The sequence below is a fragment of the Lissotriton helveticus genome, chromosome 11, assembly GCF_964261635.1.
Source record: "Lissotriton helveticus chromosome 11, aLisHel1.1, whole genome shotgun sequence".
Lineage (NCBI taxonomy): Eukaryota > Metazoa > Chordata > Amphibia > Caudata > Salamandridae > Lissotriton > Lissotriton helveticus.
Window position 1 is genome coordinate 1,057,513,302 of NC_136072.1, and position 17,651 is coordinate 1,057,530,952.

Consider the following 17,651-nt stretch of genomic DNA (forward strand, 5'->3'; position numbering starts at 1 on the left):
ACATTGATTCTCTTCTATTTTTGTTATTGCAAAATGAACCGTCTCTGATCTTTATTATTGTGCGGTGATCTCAATGTATGGCATATCCTGGCTGTTACTCAACCTTCGACCCCCGGACCGCTGCATCTTGTATGTTCTATTGCCCTTTCTCCTGCTTTGCGTAGCGGCCGGCCGGATTGGTTGTAGGCCTATGGTTGTATTACTATGCTGAAATAAATAAAGGTTCTTAAAAAAAAATAAGCTCAACCAGCTTCCCTTTCAGCTAAGAATACAAAGGGACTAAGTTTGTTATTTAGTTAGGGCTCAAACATGTTTAAGGCCCTGGGATACTAGTGGTAAAAAGCTGTACCCACCACAGGTACTGCCCTGTGACCAATGAATAGCCCAGGACACAGAGAGAATGTGTACCGCAGAGTTAATCTGCCAATGTTAATTTACAGCTGCTTGTGCCTTAGCAGTGTGTGGATTGCACATGTGTGTCAGGACGTTTCTCCCACTAACATGTAACTTGTTTCTTAGGAACAAACAATAGACAACTATGGCTGAAGAATACCCAGCCTTTACCTTTGGTATAATTATATAATGTTGGGCTACCAGTTTAAACTAACGCACATTGCACCAAATTCACTACACTAGTGGATATCAATATGTACACTCCCGAGTGAAGCCAGCTCCCCACATTGGAGTATGTAAATCATTAAAGTGTTGGATTACCTGTAAGTGGGATAGTAAACTTTTTGTGTTGGAACTTGCTTCAGAAAGGGTTGGGTGTTCCCAACTTCCTGGGTGTGTTAAGACTGAGCAGGTGATAGCTTAATAGGAAGATGAAATATTGGTGTCAGAGTATCTCTTCATTTCATCCAGGTTTAATCTAAACCTCATGCCAGCAACTTACTCAGCGTATCTCTAATATGATGCTTGTGCCCAGCACTGCTGACATCACTCTGTCTGTTATCTCAGATGCAGCTTTTGTAAGGCATTGCCTCTACACTGCCACTTTATACTATATACTTGTCAAGAAAAATCATGTTTGTAATATTATTTTTCAGATTTCCTTGGATAAGTTACATATGACTGCAGTTAACCATGTTTTCACAAAGAGTCTGAAGCCAAAAGCCCTTCAGCAAACAAAAGCTGGATGTTCCTCACTTTTAACCAAGGAAACAGCCAAGACTGTTCAGACAATCCAGTCCTACCTGCAAGCCATCACTAATCCGGAGTGGGCGGCCGCAATTGCTCACAGAATTGCTCAAGAGCTCCCAACAGGTATCAGTTTGTCATTTATACAGTGGATCAGCTGCATAATATTAATTTCTATTTATGATGACTGCATCTCAAGAGTTGTACCTATGAAGACCAAAGTCAGTGAGGTTGGAGAAGAGTTGAGTGCCCTCCCAGAGACCTACAATTCACAGGTTTGAATCCCTGGAAGGAAGATACAGCGGAGAAGATAAATATAAATATAAATAGCAATAACAGTATTATGATTATCATTATTATTTAAATGAGCCTTCAAGCACTTGTCTGCAAGTATTCATTTTCCATTTTATGGAGCATTAGACTACTAAATGAGATTACATTCTATAGTAAATAAAAAATGCTTATTGAAATGGCCACGCCAGTATTGGATTTGAACAAAATTAACATACAGCGTCCTTGGGAGTTAATTTAGGTTTTATTACTAAACCATTAATCATTGTAAACCAGGATTCTCTGGTGCTACCTTTTCTGTGTGTTGTTTCTGCGCAGGTCTTTGCTTTTCTGTGGTGATTGGACCGACCGTCTGCATGTTCCCAGGCCTTGTTCGTCTGTGCCTGCATTTGTTTTGGAGATCAGCGGTTGCTTTACTTTTCTTTGTTCTTGTGAGCAGATTGCTAGACTCTATTAATGAAAGTACTTTCTTTTTCCTCAGACTAAAGTCCTTCTTTGTGGTACTGTGGACTTTTTCAGGCTGAAATCTTTCTATCAGGCTGTCACATACTGTGTGCCTCAATGGCTGTACACTATACATTTGCCTAATATGCTGATGGGACTTTCAGCTAGGTCTTATTGAGGGCCTTATTCTGGTTATTAACCTCTGGTTTAAACTAGGCTTTAACCCAAGGTCCAGCTGCCGGTCTCTTTCTTTCCGAGTGCCTGTGTCTCCCTGTTCCAGTGCTTGTGTCTCATTGTCTGGGTACCTGTATCTTATTACCTGTGTCTCCTTGTCCCAGTACAATTTGCCTCCCTGTTCTGGTACCTCCCTTTTCCAGTGCCTGTGCCTTCCTGTTTTGGTTTGTGTGCCTCTTTCCTGAAGCTTGTGTGTCACCTTGTCCGTGTCTCTCACCGCCTGTTTCCATAACATTATATCTGTGTTTTCATCCTCCGCCTATGTCTGTCCTTGCAACTTTTTTCCCTTGCTCTATGTACATCTCTCTCTCTCTTTCTATCTATTACGCCGTCTGTGTCTCTCTACTCCTGAGTTCCAGGTCTCAGTGTGTTTCTCCCTATGTCACTTTCCGTCAGCCTCAGTCTCCTCACCCTGGCCTTCACATGTCCTTGTTGAGACCTGAGTGTCCTGTTGTCCCAGCTTCTGCATCTCCTTAACCAAGCGTGTGTCTCTTTGCCCTCATATCGCTCTCCTTGCCCTCTTATCTCTCTCTCCTCGCCCTCTTATATCTGAAAAAAACACGTTAGTATTAGATTCCTTACCTTAGAATATCCCCAGGCGTCAGACTGGATCCGGAAACTTTTGCGTAGCAGTACCCTTGCGCGTCGGTAGGCGTCGTCTGTGGCTCCGCGTCCGTCGTGGGCGCGTGATGACGTCGTCGAGTACTTAGACGCCGCCTCCGCGTGCTGACGTCAGTTCTTCTTTTTTCCGCGCCAGCAAGCGCAGATCTGGAAAAAGCAGTAACCCTAGTCAATTTTTGACTAACTTTTTTGATCATTTTTGATCGTTTCTCGAAGTCTTTCGACTCCGATTGGTGCCGTAGGGATGCCCGGCTTTAAGCACTGCGAGGATTGCGACCGCACGATGTCGGTGACTGATCCTCACCACCTGTGTTTAACTTGTCTAGGCGTCGATCATGACGACAAGGCCTGCTCCGACTGCCGGGCCCTCTCTTCGAAAGCCAGGCGGGAGCGGTCCCGCAGGCGTCTCGAACTCCGGCAGTCGGTCCCGCGCCGCGAGAGGTCCCGCGGGAGGTCGAGGGACAGGTCGCGGGCTCGGAGCCACCACAGCTCCGAGAGTAGGCCGCACTCCTCCGGGTCGAAGTCGTCGTCAGGTAAGAAGCACAAGAAGTCCAAGAGGCGTCATCGCTCTGCGGACTCCCCCCGACGCTCGCGCGATGCGGCCGGGGGTTCGGGTGACACCGCCCACGCGGCTCCGTCGGAGTCGCGGCCGCCGCGTTCAGCTCCACACCCTCCGGTCCCTGGGCTCAACGCGACGCCGGAGGAGATCGAGCGCTTCCTCATGGCCATGAGGAAACTCCCTCCTCCGACGGGCTCCGCGGCACCTTCGGGCCCAGCGGACCCGTCTGGGGCCTCTAGCGGGTCGGGTGCTTCGGCCCTGACGCCGTCGGGTGCTTCGGCCCCGACGCCTTCGGGCCCGGCGCCGCAGGCTCCCGCTATCCCGACGGCGCCGATGCCTTCGGGCCCGGCGCCGCAGAGTACAGCTGTCACGGCGCCGCCGGCGCCTTCGGGCCCGGCGCCGTGGGACGCCGCTAGACTTTCTTCGGGATCTGGATCGTCGCCGGTGGACCTTACGACCTCCCCGGCGTCAGACCATCAGGTGTCGCCTCCGGTGCCGTCCTCGGGCGGCGCCGTCCCCGATGCCCCCTTCATTCCTGTTCCGACGTCGGGACGGCCCCGATGGGCGCCGCTCCAGACGTCGTTTGGGGAGTTACACTTCTATGAGCAGGCCCCATTAGTTGAGAACCCTGAGTTTCAGGAGATTGGTGATGAAGGGGATTGGGAGGGGTCTGATGACCCTCTGACCCGAGAGTGTCAGTCTCATGAGGACTGGGCAGGAGACCTTGGGGAGGCCAGTGGCCTGGACACCTCTCCAGACACTGGTTTTGTCTCCCCTCCAACCGTGGCTTCGGAGGAGGGGGCAACCTACAGTGTGGTGTTGATGAGGGCTGCCAAGGCCTTGGGCCTTGAGCTCCCCGTCGCGGCCGTGAGGACTAATCTCCTCACTGAGGTCCTTAAACCGCAGTCAAGCTCGGCCGAGCCTCTGCTGCCCTTTAATGAGGCCTTAACCGACGTTCTTCTGGGCACTTGGTCCAAGCCCGCTACGGGTTCACCCGTAGATAGGAACTTGGCCAGGCGCCACCGCCCAGCACCGGGCGACCCATATTTCCTGTCCATCCACCCTACCCCCGAGAGCCAGGCCTCCAATTCCCAGACCGCATTCCCGTCGGCACCGCCGGACAGGGAATCCAAGAGGTACGAGCAGTACGGCAAAAAGATCTTCTCGTCCCTTAGTCTGGGTCTGCGGTCTTCCAACACCGCATGCCTCTTGGGCCGCTACACCCACTCTCTGTGGGATACAGTTGCGGAAGTGCTGCCAGAGTGTCCGTTGGAGGTACGGGCCAAGCCCTTGTGGAGGGCTGGAATGCAGCCAAATATTCTATACGGTGTGGGCTGGATACCACCGACTCACTGGGTAGAGCGATGGCAACGACAGTGGCGGTCAGACGTCACGCCTGGTTGAGGTCCACCAATTTTTCGGCCGATGTCCAGAACACCTTGATGGACATGCCGTTTGATGGCCGTCGCCTCTTTGGCGACAAGGCAGACCATGCGCTCGAGCGCTTTAAGGACTCCAGGGCGACGGCCAAGTCCTTGGGCCTCTCGGCCCGCGCCAGCAATCTGCTGCCTTTCATTCCTTTCGTGGCCACTGAAGGGGTGTACCCACACGTGCCGCCAGCCACGCTCCGCAGGGTAATACCCAACGCGGTGGCGGCCGTGGGAACCGCTGTCCCGGCGGTCGGGGACAACGGCGAGGTCAGTCCACACCTTCCCCCGCAGCATCCGCCTCAAAACCCTCCTAGTCCGTGCTTTCAGGCCCATGTGACGCCAGTGGGGGGCAGGGTTCGCCATCACCACCTCCACTGGCGCGCCGTCACTTCGGACAGGTGGGTGCTGCAGATCGTCCGAAGGGGCTACTCCCTCCCCTTCGAGGCGACTCCTCCAGCCATGCCACCGCAGAACCACCGTGTATCGGGGGATCATTTGCGACTTCTGCAGGAGGAAGTTACGGCCCTCTTGGCCAAGGGGGCCATCGAGTGCGTTCCTGGGCCAGAAGTAGGATGTGGTTGCTACTCCCACTACTTTCTGGTACCCAAGAAGGGCAAAGGGGGCCTACGCCCTATCTTGGACCTGAGGAACGTCAACGGCTTCCTCCGGAAGGAGAAGTTCAAGATGCTGACACTGGCTCAGGTCCTAGCTGCCCTGGACCCAGGAGACTGGATGGTAGCGTTGGACTTGCAGGACGCTTATTTCCATATCCCCGTCCTGCCGGCCCACCGGCGCTACCTGCGGTTCAGAGTTGGCCACGAGCACTTTCAGTATACCGTGCTCCCCTTCGGCCTTACCAGCACCCCACGGGTGTTCACAAAGGTGATGGCGGTGGTCGCAGCTCACCTGCGCAGGTTAGGGGTTTCATTCTTCCCCTACCTCGACGACTGGTTGTTGAAGGCGGGCTCGCCCCAGACAGTCGTCAGCCACCTCCAGACTACGGCAGATCTCCTGCATCGGCTGGGGTTCTCCATCAATGTGCCGAAGTCACACCTGTGCCCCTCTCAGAAGCTCCTTTTCATCGGAGCGGTTCTCGACTCGGCGCAGTTTCGGGTTTATCCACCCGAGCAGCGGGTCCGGGATATTCAGGCTCTGATTCCCATCTTTCAGCCGTTATCTCGGGTCTCGGTCAGGTTGACGCTGCGGCTTCTGGGGCTGATGGCCTCCTGCATCCTGCTGGTGCATCACGCCAGGTGGCGGATGCGGGCTCTGCAGTGGGACCTGAAGTTTCAGTGGGCCCAGCATCAGGGCAACCTATCCGACCACGTCCTGATCTCGGAGGGCACTGCGAGACAGCTTCAGTGGTGGCTCACGGACCGCGATTGGGTCAGCGGCAGATCCCTCTCCCTTCCCCAACCGGAGCACGTAGTTGTGACGGATGCGTCCCTCCAGGGCTGGGGAGGCCACATGGGAGAGGCGGAGATCAGAGGCCTCTGGTCTCCGGCGGAGGCCCGGCTCCACATCAACCTGTTGGAGTTGCGGGCGATTCGTCTGGCACTGAAAGCATTCCTCCCCTCTGTCCGGGGGAGTGTAGTGCAGGTGTTCACGGACAACACCACCGCCATGTGGTACTGCAACAAACAGGGCGGGGTGGGGTCGTGGACCCTTTGCCAGGAGGCTCTGCGCCTCTGGCAATGGCTGGAACGCCAGGGCGTGACCCTGGTGGCTCAACACCTGGCAGGTTCTCTGAACGCCAGGGCGGACGAGCTCAGCCGTCGGTGCATGATGGATCACGAATGGTGTCTGAACTCGGACGTGGCGCAAGGCCTCTTTCAGCAATGGGGAGAGCCTTGGTTCGATCTATTCGCCACTGAAGAGAACGCTCAATGTCATCAGTTCTGCGCATTGGAATTTCCAAGGCGGCACTCGTTCGGAGACGCTTTTCGTCGCGAGTGGAGCTGCGGTCTACTGTACGCCTTTCCGCCTATACTACTTCTGCCCAGAGTGCTGAAGAAGATCAAGCGCGACCGGGCCCAAGTCATCCTTGTGGCTCCGGACTGGGCTCGAAGGTACTGGTATCCAGAGCTACTCAGTATGTCAGTCGATCCCCCGGTTCGTCTTCCTCTTCAGGAGGACCTTCTGTCGCAGCAGCAGGGGACGGTCCTCCACCCGAACCTGTCCAGTCTCCACCTCCATGCTTGGAGATTGAGCGGCGACAGTTGAGGCCATTTGACTTGCCTCCTGAAGTCTGTAACGTCATTCTGGCAGCCAGGTGTCCCTCCACAAAGTCGGTATACGCCTGCAGGTGGAACAGATTTGTGGCATGGTGCACAGCAAAGGCTGTGGATCCTCTTGCTGCCCCTCTTTCTGAGGTTCTTCTCTTCCTTCTTTCTCTTGCCCAGCAGGGCTCTGCTCTGGGCACTATCAAGGGCTACCTTTCTGCCCTTTCAGCCTTTCTGAGGCTGCCTGATCAACCTTCTTTGTTCAAGTCCCCTATTGTAAATAGATTTCTTAAGGGCATCACACACACGTTTCCTCCTGTTCCGTTTGTGATGCCTCAGTGGGACTTGAACCTGGTTCTTACATTTCTGATGTGCGCTCCCTTTGAGCCACTTCACAAATGTCCTCTCCGCCTTCTAACTCTGAAGACTGCTTTCCTGGTTGCCATCACCTCTGCCAGGAGAGTGAGTGAGCTCCAGGAGCTTTCTTGTACTTCACCTTTCCTTTCTGTCCATCCGGACAAAGTGGTGTTGCGTACTAAGCCTTCCTGCCCAAGGTTGTCACGGCCTTCCACATCAGGCAGTCTATCACCTTGCCAACCTTCTTCCCGCCCCCGCATCCCTCTAAAGAGGAAGAGCGGCTCCACCGTCTGGACCCAAAACGTGCGCTCTCATTCTACTTGGATCGCACACGCCAGTTCCGGGTGGATGACCAACTCTTTGTTGGTTACGTGGGCGCTAAGAAGGGGAAAGCGGTGCACAAGAGGACCATCTCCCGGTGGATCATCTTGTGTATCCAGGCATGCTACTCCTTGGCTAGAAAGGAGCCCCCTGTTGGATTACGGGCTCATTCCACCCGAGCCACGGCGACTACAACTGCCCTGGGCCGGGGGGTGCCCTTACAAGACATCTGTCAGGCAGCTACGTGGGCATCGCTGCACACGTTTGCAAGACACTACTGCCTGGACAGCCAAGTCCAGAGGGATGGCTTCTTTGGCCGTTCTGTCCTCCAGGACTTTCTGGTGTGATTATTGGTTCGCAGACCCACCACCAGGGTTGGTATTGCTGGGGTATCTATTCTAAGGTAAGGAATCTAATACTAACGTGTCTTTTAGATGCACAAGTTACTACTTGTGTAACGATATATCTGTAAGAGACATTAGTTAGTTTTAGATTCCTTACCGACCCACCCATCCTCCCCGTTCTGCGAACCGATATCTAGGGTCAGGGTTAACCCCTTTCAGGGCCCTAGTTTCAATGGCACCAGTGTTGGTTTTTTGACATGGCTCTGCGTTCCTGGCGCGGAAAAGCTGTGTCTAAGAACTGACGTCAGCACGCGGAGGCGGCGTTTAAGTACTCCGACGACGTCATCACGGCGCCCACGACGCCGACGACTGACGCGGAGCCGCAGACGACGCCTACCGACGCGCAAGGGTACTGCTACGCAAAAGTTTCCGGATCCAGTCTGACGCCTGGGGATATTCTAAGGTAAGGAATCTAATACTAACTAATGTCTCTTACAGATATATCGTTACACAAGTAGTAACTTGTGCATCTCTCCCCACCCTCTTATCTCTCTCCCCGCCCTCTTATCTCTCTCCCCACCCTCTTATCTCTCTCTCTCCCCCCAGCATTGTCAGTGTCTCCCTCTTACACTGCTTTTGCCTCCCTATCATAATGTTTCTATATGTTCAGTGTCCATATCACATGTATATTTACTGCTAGTTTTAGTTTTATGTAGTCGAGGCTCAGTGGTGCTCTCCCTTCCCTTCAGTTTTTGTGGCTATCTGATGATCAGTGTCACACTTTCCACGTGCCTGTCTCCTAGCCTGTTTGCTCTCCTCATTACCTTTGCCTCTTTCCCATTGCCTCTGTATATATTCCCCAGTATCTGTCATACTGGCCCAGTGTATAGGCTTTATCAGTAAGCCTAATTTCTAATGGCCTAAGGGCTAGAGGAGAGCACAAACCACTCAATAAAATGTGATTGCCTGTTTGATAAAATTCTGTAGGATTTCCACTTTCCAGTGAAAAACTAGGACATCAGCAGTTATTGTGATTACAACGTACCCATTTTCCCATTTCATATAAATGTTTCTATTTGAGATCAGCATGAGAATGTAAGGATTGCTTGCCTGCGTTCCCATTCTAATTATTAGCCTGTTAAGAAGTGCTATCTTTTACAAAGGCATTGTGGCTTAACCGTACAGAACTTGCATCAATTATTTCAACTGTAACTTCATTGAAACTTAGGGAAGTGCACTCTTGCCTATTTTGTTTGCTAAATCTACATTTCTGTTGCCTTGTTTTGCATTTATAGGACCCGACCGGAATCATGCCCTCAAATTCTGCCTGCATTTGGCTGAGAAGTGGTTGCTAAGTGTTTCGCCCAAGGTAAACTGTCTGAACTAATGTTCGACCTGGTACACATATATGTTGTGGAATGGATTGGTCATGTATGATAATTGTGATCAGATTCATATCGGTCACGGCTGTTTTTAGGACCTGAGAATATATAGCCCACTTTATCTTCCAGGCCTTACTTCCCCTTTGGACTATGACATTGTAGGCCCCATTACTTATTGCACCCGGTGTGCAGTCAACACCGATTGACAGTGGGTACTGCTGACTAAGCTTACCTATGGAGCATTGCCATGTTATGCAGGCTCATTTGCTATTTGTCAAATGGCTTTTACAGTGCTGGTAGGGAAGGTGGATATGGGGATATGGTCTAGTAGTGCTGAGTGCTCAGTTTTACTGCTCTCTTTTAAAGCAAATCTAATTATTCAAGGGCTAAAATAAGCAAAGATGTATTTGGATCTCCTGAGCAGGATGAAGGATATGAAAAGGCGCAAGTGATGAAGAAGAAGCTGACAGTGCAGTATCAGCGATCTGCCACAGAGAACGTGCTCATCGTCCATAAGCTGAATACTGCTGAGTACCTGAAGCAGACAGGCAAGCCAGTAAACCTCATCGTTTTGCTCTACGAGCATAGCAGCATTGGGCAGCGAATACAAAATCCCAGTGGTCGAGACTATCCTGGTGAGTGCTGCTTTTTCCAGAATGTCTTATCATATTCATTTCACTGTGCCTTTTCATTTTATTGTAGAGTAAGGAGGTTTGTGATATCAATGGAACTGATTGTTTGTGGGTTGGAAGGTTTTGGCTTGAGTACTATGGAGCAGGATTATCTAACAAGAAGCTTAGCTCACCTCCTGCAGTAATAACAAACCAGTGAATTATGGAAGGAAGAAAGATAAGGTTGTCATCCACTACAGAAATAAAAAACGTGTCTGGTTGGGCCTATCAATATTGCTAGTTGTCAGACACAAGTGAAAGTCACCACAAACCCACTATACTTCCAGTGCCAAGCGAGGGGAGCTTGCTGAGCATGATGGGTGGAACGGATAAAGATACCTTTCCGGCGTGGTAAAAGGCACTTACCCAGATAATGATTAAATCTCTTCCCTTTGATAGATAAAGCTAGGTGCAATAAGAAGCCTGGGTCAACCTCCCCTCCTTTGACACCTTTCTCAGTGTACTCCCTTGTCATCAGTATCCTGCTATGACCCCCTCTTGAAGAAATGAGGCAGAAGCTATGACCGTAAGACTTTCTTGAGGTTGAGTTTGCTGGCAGTAGATCTGTCTTTGAAGGACCAACACCTCACCATTGTAGTCCGTTCCATTGGACAGTCTTTTCTTCTTTACCAGTCAGCACAGATGCAAAAGAACTGTAAAGGGAACAGAATTGCCCTAAAGAGACATTATTTCCCTAGTTTGTGCACACGTTTCCTCTTGATTAAGAGGAAGCTGGACATTCCTCAGACATTTATGCCGTGCCCCATTCCACAGACATTTATGCTGGCCAGCCTTTTGGGGCACAATTTTGATGATCTCAGAGCAAGCAGCTGCCAACCCATGAACAAAGGGTTAAGGTACTCAAGAAACCCTATGGAGCCTGAATCTTGACACAAGGGATGGGGTTTATGCATTGTAGTCCTCCAGGTCCATTGTCATTGATTTCCAGCCTGTCCACAGGGCACCAGATAGGTAAATAATGTCCTGAATTACCAGAAGCCATCTCAACCCAGCCATTTTCCTATTAGACATCGCCCTTGAAAACCATTGGAGAACTGCTATGGCCGGGCGAGGCATGCATCTTCACTAATGTATGGTGGACAGATCTAAGAAGGTTACATTTCAGGGGTCTGTTTTGTGGGGAGACCAACAGGTGGAGTTACTTAACTAAGCCTTCAAAAGCAGAAACATGCCTTGGCTTTCACATGCATACTAAGTACATACCAAACTGTTATTTCCGGAGACAAGATTTGGTGCAATGCCTGTCCTTCCAGTAAAGGTTGGATCTGAAAGAGACACGTTAGTGATCGATTCCTTACCTTAGAATATTCCCTAGGTGTCAGACTGGATCCGGAAATTTTGCTTAGCAGTACCCCTGCGCGTCGGTAGGTGGCATCGTGCGGCTCCACGTCCGTCACTGGTGTCGTGAGCGCCGGGATGACGTCACAGAGACTACTTGCGCACCACCCATGCGTGCTAATGTCAGTTCTTTCTTTTTCCGCGCCGAAAGCACGTACCTCAGTCATATTTAGGTCTCGCCTGGCATTGCAGTGCGACGCGCTGTCGCCAGCGAGACTTATTGTGGTTGTGATGCCTTCCAAGTGATACAGACCAGTGCATGAGCAGAATTTTGTCTCTGAACGCGCTTCCCATGAACAGTTTTTGTGCGTTAATTCGATTTGAGTGCCCCTCTCCGGAAGACGTGCTGCGCGTTAATTATAGTTGAGTGCTCCTCTCCGGAAGACGTGTTGCGCGTTAATTATAGTTGAGTGCCCCTCTCCGGAAGACGTGCTGCGCGTTAATTATAGTTGAGTGCTCCTCTCCGGAAGACGTGTTGCGCGTTGATTACAGTTAAGTGGTCCTCTCTGGGAGACGTGCTATCATTTAGCGGTGTGGGTCGCCTGTCGGCATGCTGTCATAATTACTTTCTTTGTGATCGGGAGTAGGCATCTTACTGGCGCCACACGTTCATTAGGCATAAAAGCTGCACAGCACGCGATAATTAGGGCGGCATGTTTTAGGACTTTTTTTGCAATTAATTTTTTTGTTTACTTAGTATTGCAATTAGTACTAATGCTCTATTTAAACGTGCTGCACCGAACATTTTCAAACACGGCGAATCCGGGACATACATTGGAGACACTATCTATTTGAAGACACATTGTTTTACTGCGGTAAATTCTGTGAATTGTTTAGTTTGTTATTTACTTTATTATAGTATAATTTTGCTGTAGTGTTTGAGCGCCGTGACCTGAGGCAGCCTGTCCTCTCTGCCCAGCTGGCATCCCCCTCCCCCGTCCGTCCGTCCCCCCCACCCCCCAGTTCTCGACGGTCTTTTGGCATTGGATTAACAACCAGATAATTCTTCATAATCTCTAATCGGGTTCATGGGTTAGCAGTCCGGGCAGACGTTCCTTTTTTAGGCCTCGTGCAGCCTTGCTCAGCTCAGCCAATGGTGTAACTCGGCTCCTGGCTTTGGTAATGATTACCTTGTATTGATTACAAGGCTTTTGTGGACACCAGTTCTACACGAAATCTTTAATGCTCTTAAAGTGTTCGAATTTAATGCTGTGTCCAGAAACTGAAAGTATGCAAATGCCGAAGAGGCGTTGATGCGAAAACTCCCTTCACCCCCCTCCCCCCACACACACACCACTCGCGCTCAACATCTGAAACCGCAGTTTCCAGGGTGCTTTGTGTTTACATAACCTCTGCTCTGTCGTCTGCCTGCTTGGGTGACATGGGGCACTTCAGCCACTGAGGGATGTGAAGTGGGCGTTGGTCAGTCGCAGGGCACTCTTGGTTTTGAGAATGCTTCATACAACAGTTGTAGGGACAGTTAACCAATCGGTAGATTTGTAAAGCGCTATTTGTTTTCTGTCAGGGTATCGAGGCGCTGGAACCTTAGCTACTGGGATTCTCTTTGTGGGTACGAAGTTCCGGCCTAGTGCCAGGACGCCAATCAAAAAGCCCTGTTGCCCTGTTATAAACCTGTTATCAAACCCCGTCAGTACCAACAACTGAACCTTTCAAATCACTTCTGCCAAAATCTAACTCCTAACCAAAAGGCATTCCGACCAGCTGTGGGTTCTAGATTGTCCATCCCAACACCTAGTCTAGAACCTTTTGTCCCAGCACTACTGACACCAGGTCCTGGCTCTCCCAACATCCAATTGTACGTCGGACTCCTAGCTTTGCCAATAACAGCCTCTGGTTTACGTCCGAGGTCTGGCATCATCAGATTCAGTACCTTTTACCAAGCACTTTCTAGTGGGTTCTAAAAATCACTGGTCTGGCTGCATCTTCACTGCGTTCTAGATCATCCTTACCGCGTCTGCCTTTACTCGCCATTCACTTGCATTCCTCACCTGCGACCTGTCCAGCCACCAATGATGGTTTGACCTAAATCCTCCGGCATTGCTGGCTCTGTCTTCCGTGTAGACTGTGAATAGAAGCTTGTGGGTCACAGTCGCAAATTCAAAATTCTATTTAATCCACAACCAGGCTATACACAAATGTTCATGTCTTTTGGCAAGAAATTAATTAAAAAAAAGAATAGACCTCTTGCATCGTACTATGTTGTCTATAGGAACAATCGAAGTGTGAACATCGTTTAAATATCTCTTATTTGCCTCTCTTCTTCTTGTATATATGTTAATCCAGAACCTGTTTAGTGCTCTGGGAGGTGGCCAGTCTTGGCTACCATGGTGCACCCTTCAAGAATCCTCAAGGTAATGGTCCATGTTTATCACACAAGGCTGGATCCGAGCAGTTTGTTTCTACAGATGTTACATTGACATGAGGCGTCCAAATTGCCCAAAGTTGTCTAACAAAAGGGATACTTTATTAGTTCACTCTTTTGATGGGAACTCGTGGCCTTATAGGTTCACGTCTAAGGCATGGTTAACATGTAGCTACGTAGCCAGTGGCAGATGGTGACATTTGAAAGTGGTGAGGCGTAAAACAACTGTGTACATCACTGTGGCGAGCTAGCGTGCGTAACGAGCATGCCTGAACCCTCAACAGGGGAGGAGGGTGGTCTCACCCCAGAAAATGTTGAAAAAAGAGTGACAAATGGTGCATTTTCAAGCAAATTTGAGACGGCAGGAAGGTGTCAACCACTCTGAGGCTCAAAGTGGTGAACACATTCCTGCTTTCTCAAATTTGTGAGGTCTGATGACTCGGTCCAGTCCCCGACCCCTCCGCACCCCGTGTAAACACACTTGGGTATAAAACAGCATAACTGTACTACTGCGGTAGTAGTGACGCCTGCTAAATGGAGAAACCCTTAGCTGGGGTCACGCGCACCAAGCAATTGTCGGGGGCGCCCAGAAATCAAAATGATACAGTGCTGAGCAGCGCAGTGTTCAATATTGCCGCCGTATAAGCAGCAGCAGCGCGCGCTCTGTGCTCACCTTTAAGAAAGTGCGCCATTAGCGTTTGCTGAGCCTTCTGTTGGTTAGCCCTCACTTGCCAGTAGTGACCAGCCACCGGGAGCAAAATCAATCTGTCAGCCTCGTAACCAAGCACTTCCTTAATTTATGAGACAGCTTTTCAACAAAATCTTGACAATTTAATAAAAACAGACCTTCACAAGTGCTGCTGCATAGGTGAATAACGCACACACATTAATAAACGGGTGCCCCCTTCTCCCAGCCTGACTTTGAAAAATACTGTGTCAGAGTTTCAGGTCACATTTTAACAACAATTGTGTGTGCCTCGCTTGTTTGAGTAATGCCGATGGAGGTGAATCACACGAACACAGTAACTTGCATTTTTGTTAAGTGTTCTCCATCGATTTACTTTCTCTTGTGCTCATTGTATAGTTGAGAAAATATTTCCCCTTGCGTTAAACTCCATTCCCGCTACTGTATATTTAATGAGCACACGGTCATGCAGCGAGATTTAAGAACGCTCTGATTTTAGGCAACCCTTAACTATGTTCAATAATTAAAGAAATTAGCTAAATGTCGAACAATGTTAAGTCTCCCAGTTTTCTAATTTTACATCCTGGTAGATTCAAACAACAAAACGATGTCCCACTCCCGCCCTTTATCTGTTTTTGAATATGGATTATTGTAGTTAACACTGACAGAGTGGCAAGTGGCTGAAACAAGGAACTGTCTTACTATGATCATTTTCAGCCGGCACTTGCATGATTGGCACGTCGGACGGTGACTTGCACTGCAACAAGGCTGCTGGGCGCTCATGCTACGAGTGAGCTACCCCCACGGCAATCTGCCTTATACTTCGGTCTAGGCTGCTGCTGTCCTCACGGAGACCGGGCGGACCTGATAGTGACAGTCAGTCATGGCTCTCCAAACCCGTCACTGCACAATTCTCTCTTCGGCCGGCTCGCAAATTTTAAGTGAATGCTGCGGCCTTGATTATAATGGCCTACACAGCAGTGTGGACGGGCCATCGAGAAACAGCGCTGCCTGCCCCATAATCATTTACGGCCGCTTTGGCGCCTAAGTTCCTGAACAATAAACTCCCCGCTGAGCGCCCTCGGAGCCAGCAGGATGTTATTGAGCAGGTCAAGGTGCGAGCTGCAGTGTAAGCGGGGCGCACGGCCATCATGGCGCTCAGAGAGACAGCGTCTCGTGCCGCGCAACCTGCACTCGCTAATCCCCCGCCACTTCTGCAGCCCTTAACCCCCTACTTCCTCCGGACGTGAGGGCACTATCGCGGCCGGCACATCCGGATTAATCCCGGCCCCTTGGTGCCCACACGGTGATTGACAGCTGAGTATCCGACTCAGAGCAGCCCGGCCCCCCTGCAGACTGACTGTGGGGACAGAGTCTGAGTAGCCGTGCTGGCGCCGCCCGCACCACGATTTGAGCAAAATGTTTCCAGGGCAACAGGAGCCTCAATCGGACAGCAGGCAGAGACTCAGATACATTGCCGCTCTCAGAGCTGACAACTGCAGCAGAGTCAGGTAACTGTTTAGGCACTCGGACGGCTGGCAGCACCTCTCTCAGAACACAGAGAGAGCCCGGGCACAGGAGCGCCGCTGGCGCGCCTGGCACAGGTCGAAAATGCGTGACAATGCATTTCAGTGCGGTGAAGCGGTTCACCGCACTGAAATGCGTGAGCGTCACACCTGTTGCGTGACGCTTGGCAGGACTGTGGATAAAAGCGTAAAATAAGTGTTTTTCTGATTGATTCTCAAAGCTCTAAGGCATCATCTCTAGGCCAATATCTCTGCATGACAAGTCATGCCATGAGGTTAAAAAAACGGAAAGGATTACCTGCACGTGTGTTGTTTGAAACCACGGCTGCATGCGCCTTTGTTTTTCCATAAACTGTGTCCCGGAAATAGCAGCTGCAAACTGAAACTAATGCATAGCCACTCGCCTGGGCCTTACCCAATTAGGTAGCCTAATTCACGCAGGAGAAAGGGAGTGCTGCAATTTGTTACCACCCCCTGCACTCAGTGCACTGTGCGCCAGCCCTGCCCCTTCCCATTATATTAAATGGCACTCCACTGATGGCACCTTGGGCCTTTTCATTAGCGCCCCATTTGAAATCCCTGCACTGCCGCTTTGCCAGCCACTCCCTCAAGGTGGATGTCACCCCCTCCTCGCTTGTGCCTCAAGGGCGAGGAACAAGGGCGAGGAATAGTCCTCGCCCAGCTTTGCAGATCGGTACATTGCAGATGAAGACTCTTTGAGGCAAGTAAAACCAGCATTTGCAATGCAATAGGTCTCGCAAGTTTAAGCTATTGGCATTGTAAATGACAATGCCTTTTATTTAGGTTTTAAAAACGAAAACAGAAATAAAAGGCATTGTTATTTACAATGTCAATAGTTCAAACTTGCATAAATGCGAGACCTATTGCATTGCAAATGCTTGTTTGACTACGTTTTGAGACTTTTTGTCTCCTCCTCTTATCTTCTGGTGCACGTAGGGATGCCCGAATTTAAGTCTTGTTGGTCGTGCCGCAGTAACATGTCGGTGGCGGACCCCCACGATGTGTGCCTCTACTGCCTGGAGACCGATCATGACTCCCGGGACTGTCGAGCCATGGCCCCGTAGGCATTGCGTGAGCGGCACCGGAAGTTGCTGGAGGTCGCATTCACATCTGACCAGGCAAGACTCACAATTCTAGCGCAGCGCGCTGATCAGCAGCGCATTTATCTCTATTAGACTCTGAGTGTGAATAACTTTTAAATTACCCGTTTTGTATCTTATTTAATTATTTGTCAATTCTACCCTGTTTTTAACCCACTTACTTGCTCAATAATTGTGTCATCACCGCTTTTGGCGGCCCTTCTTCCCTTGCTTCGTATTTGCAGCGCCATCTTGGGGGTCATTTTCATGACGGTAGCGCCATTCAGGGCAGCGTACTAGGCGGCGTGAATACCGAAGGTATTTAAAACGGCGTGAATACCGAAGGTATTTAAAACGGTCATGGCAGCGCGCAGTGGTCGCGCGCAGCGGGAGCACGCCGGAGTCACGCCAGAGTCCAGCCCGTCTGTGCCCGTCCGTGCCCAGACGGGCTCAGGGCATGTCACTCTGTTTGATCCTGTACGTCACATGGATCCCATTATCAGGTACTCTAAGGATACTCTGATGTCACTGCATGCCCCCAGACGCTCTGGTTGTAGCTATTGTTGGGTAGAAGGTACCCCC

The 17,651-nt window shown here is 50.5% G+C and overlaps 1 protein-coding gene across 2 annotated transcripts in view; it reads left to right on the forward strand.

Moving 5' to 3' along the window:
• Window positions 1-17,651, forward strand: part of KNTC1 (kinetochore associated 1) — a 913,665-nt gene that overhangs the window by 568,363 nt on the left and 327,651 nt on the right. For both annotated transcript variants that reach the window (XM_078667574.1, XM_078667573.1), the window contains exons 48-50: window positions 1,050-1,266; window positions 9,259-9,332; window positions 9,770-9,980. In XM_078667574.1, the coding sequence (XP_078523700.1) occupies window positions 1,050-1,266; window positions 9,259-9,332; window positions 9,770-9,980 (502 nt within the window). The remainder of the gene's footprint in view (window positions 1-1,049; window positions 1,267-9,258; window positions 9,333-9,769; window positions 9,981-17,651) is intronic.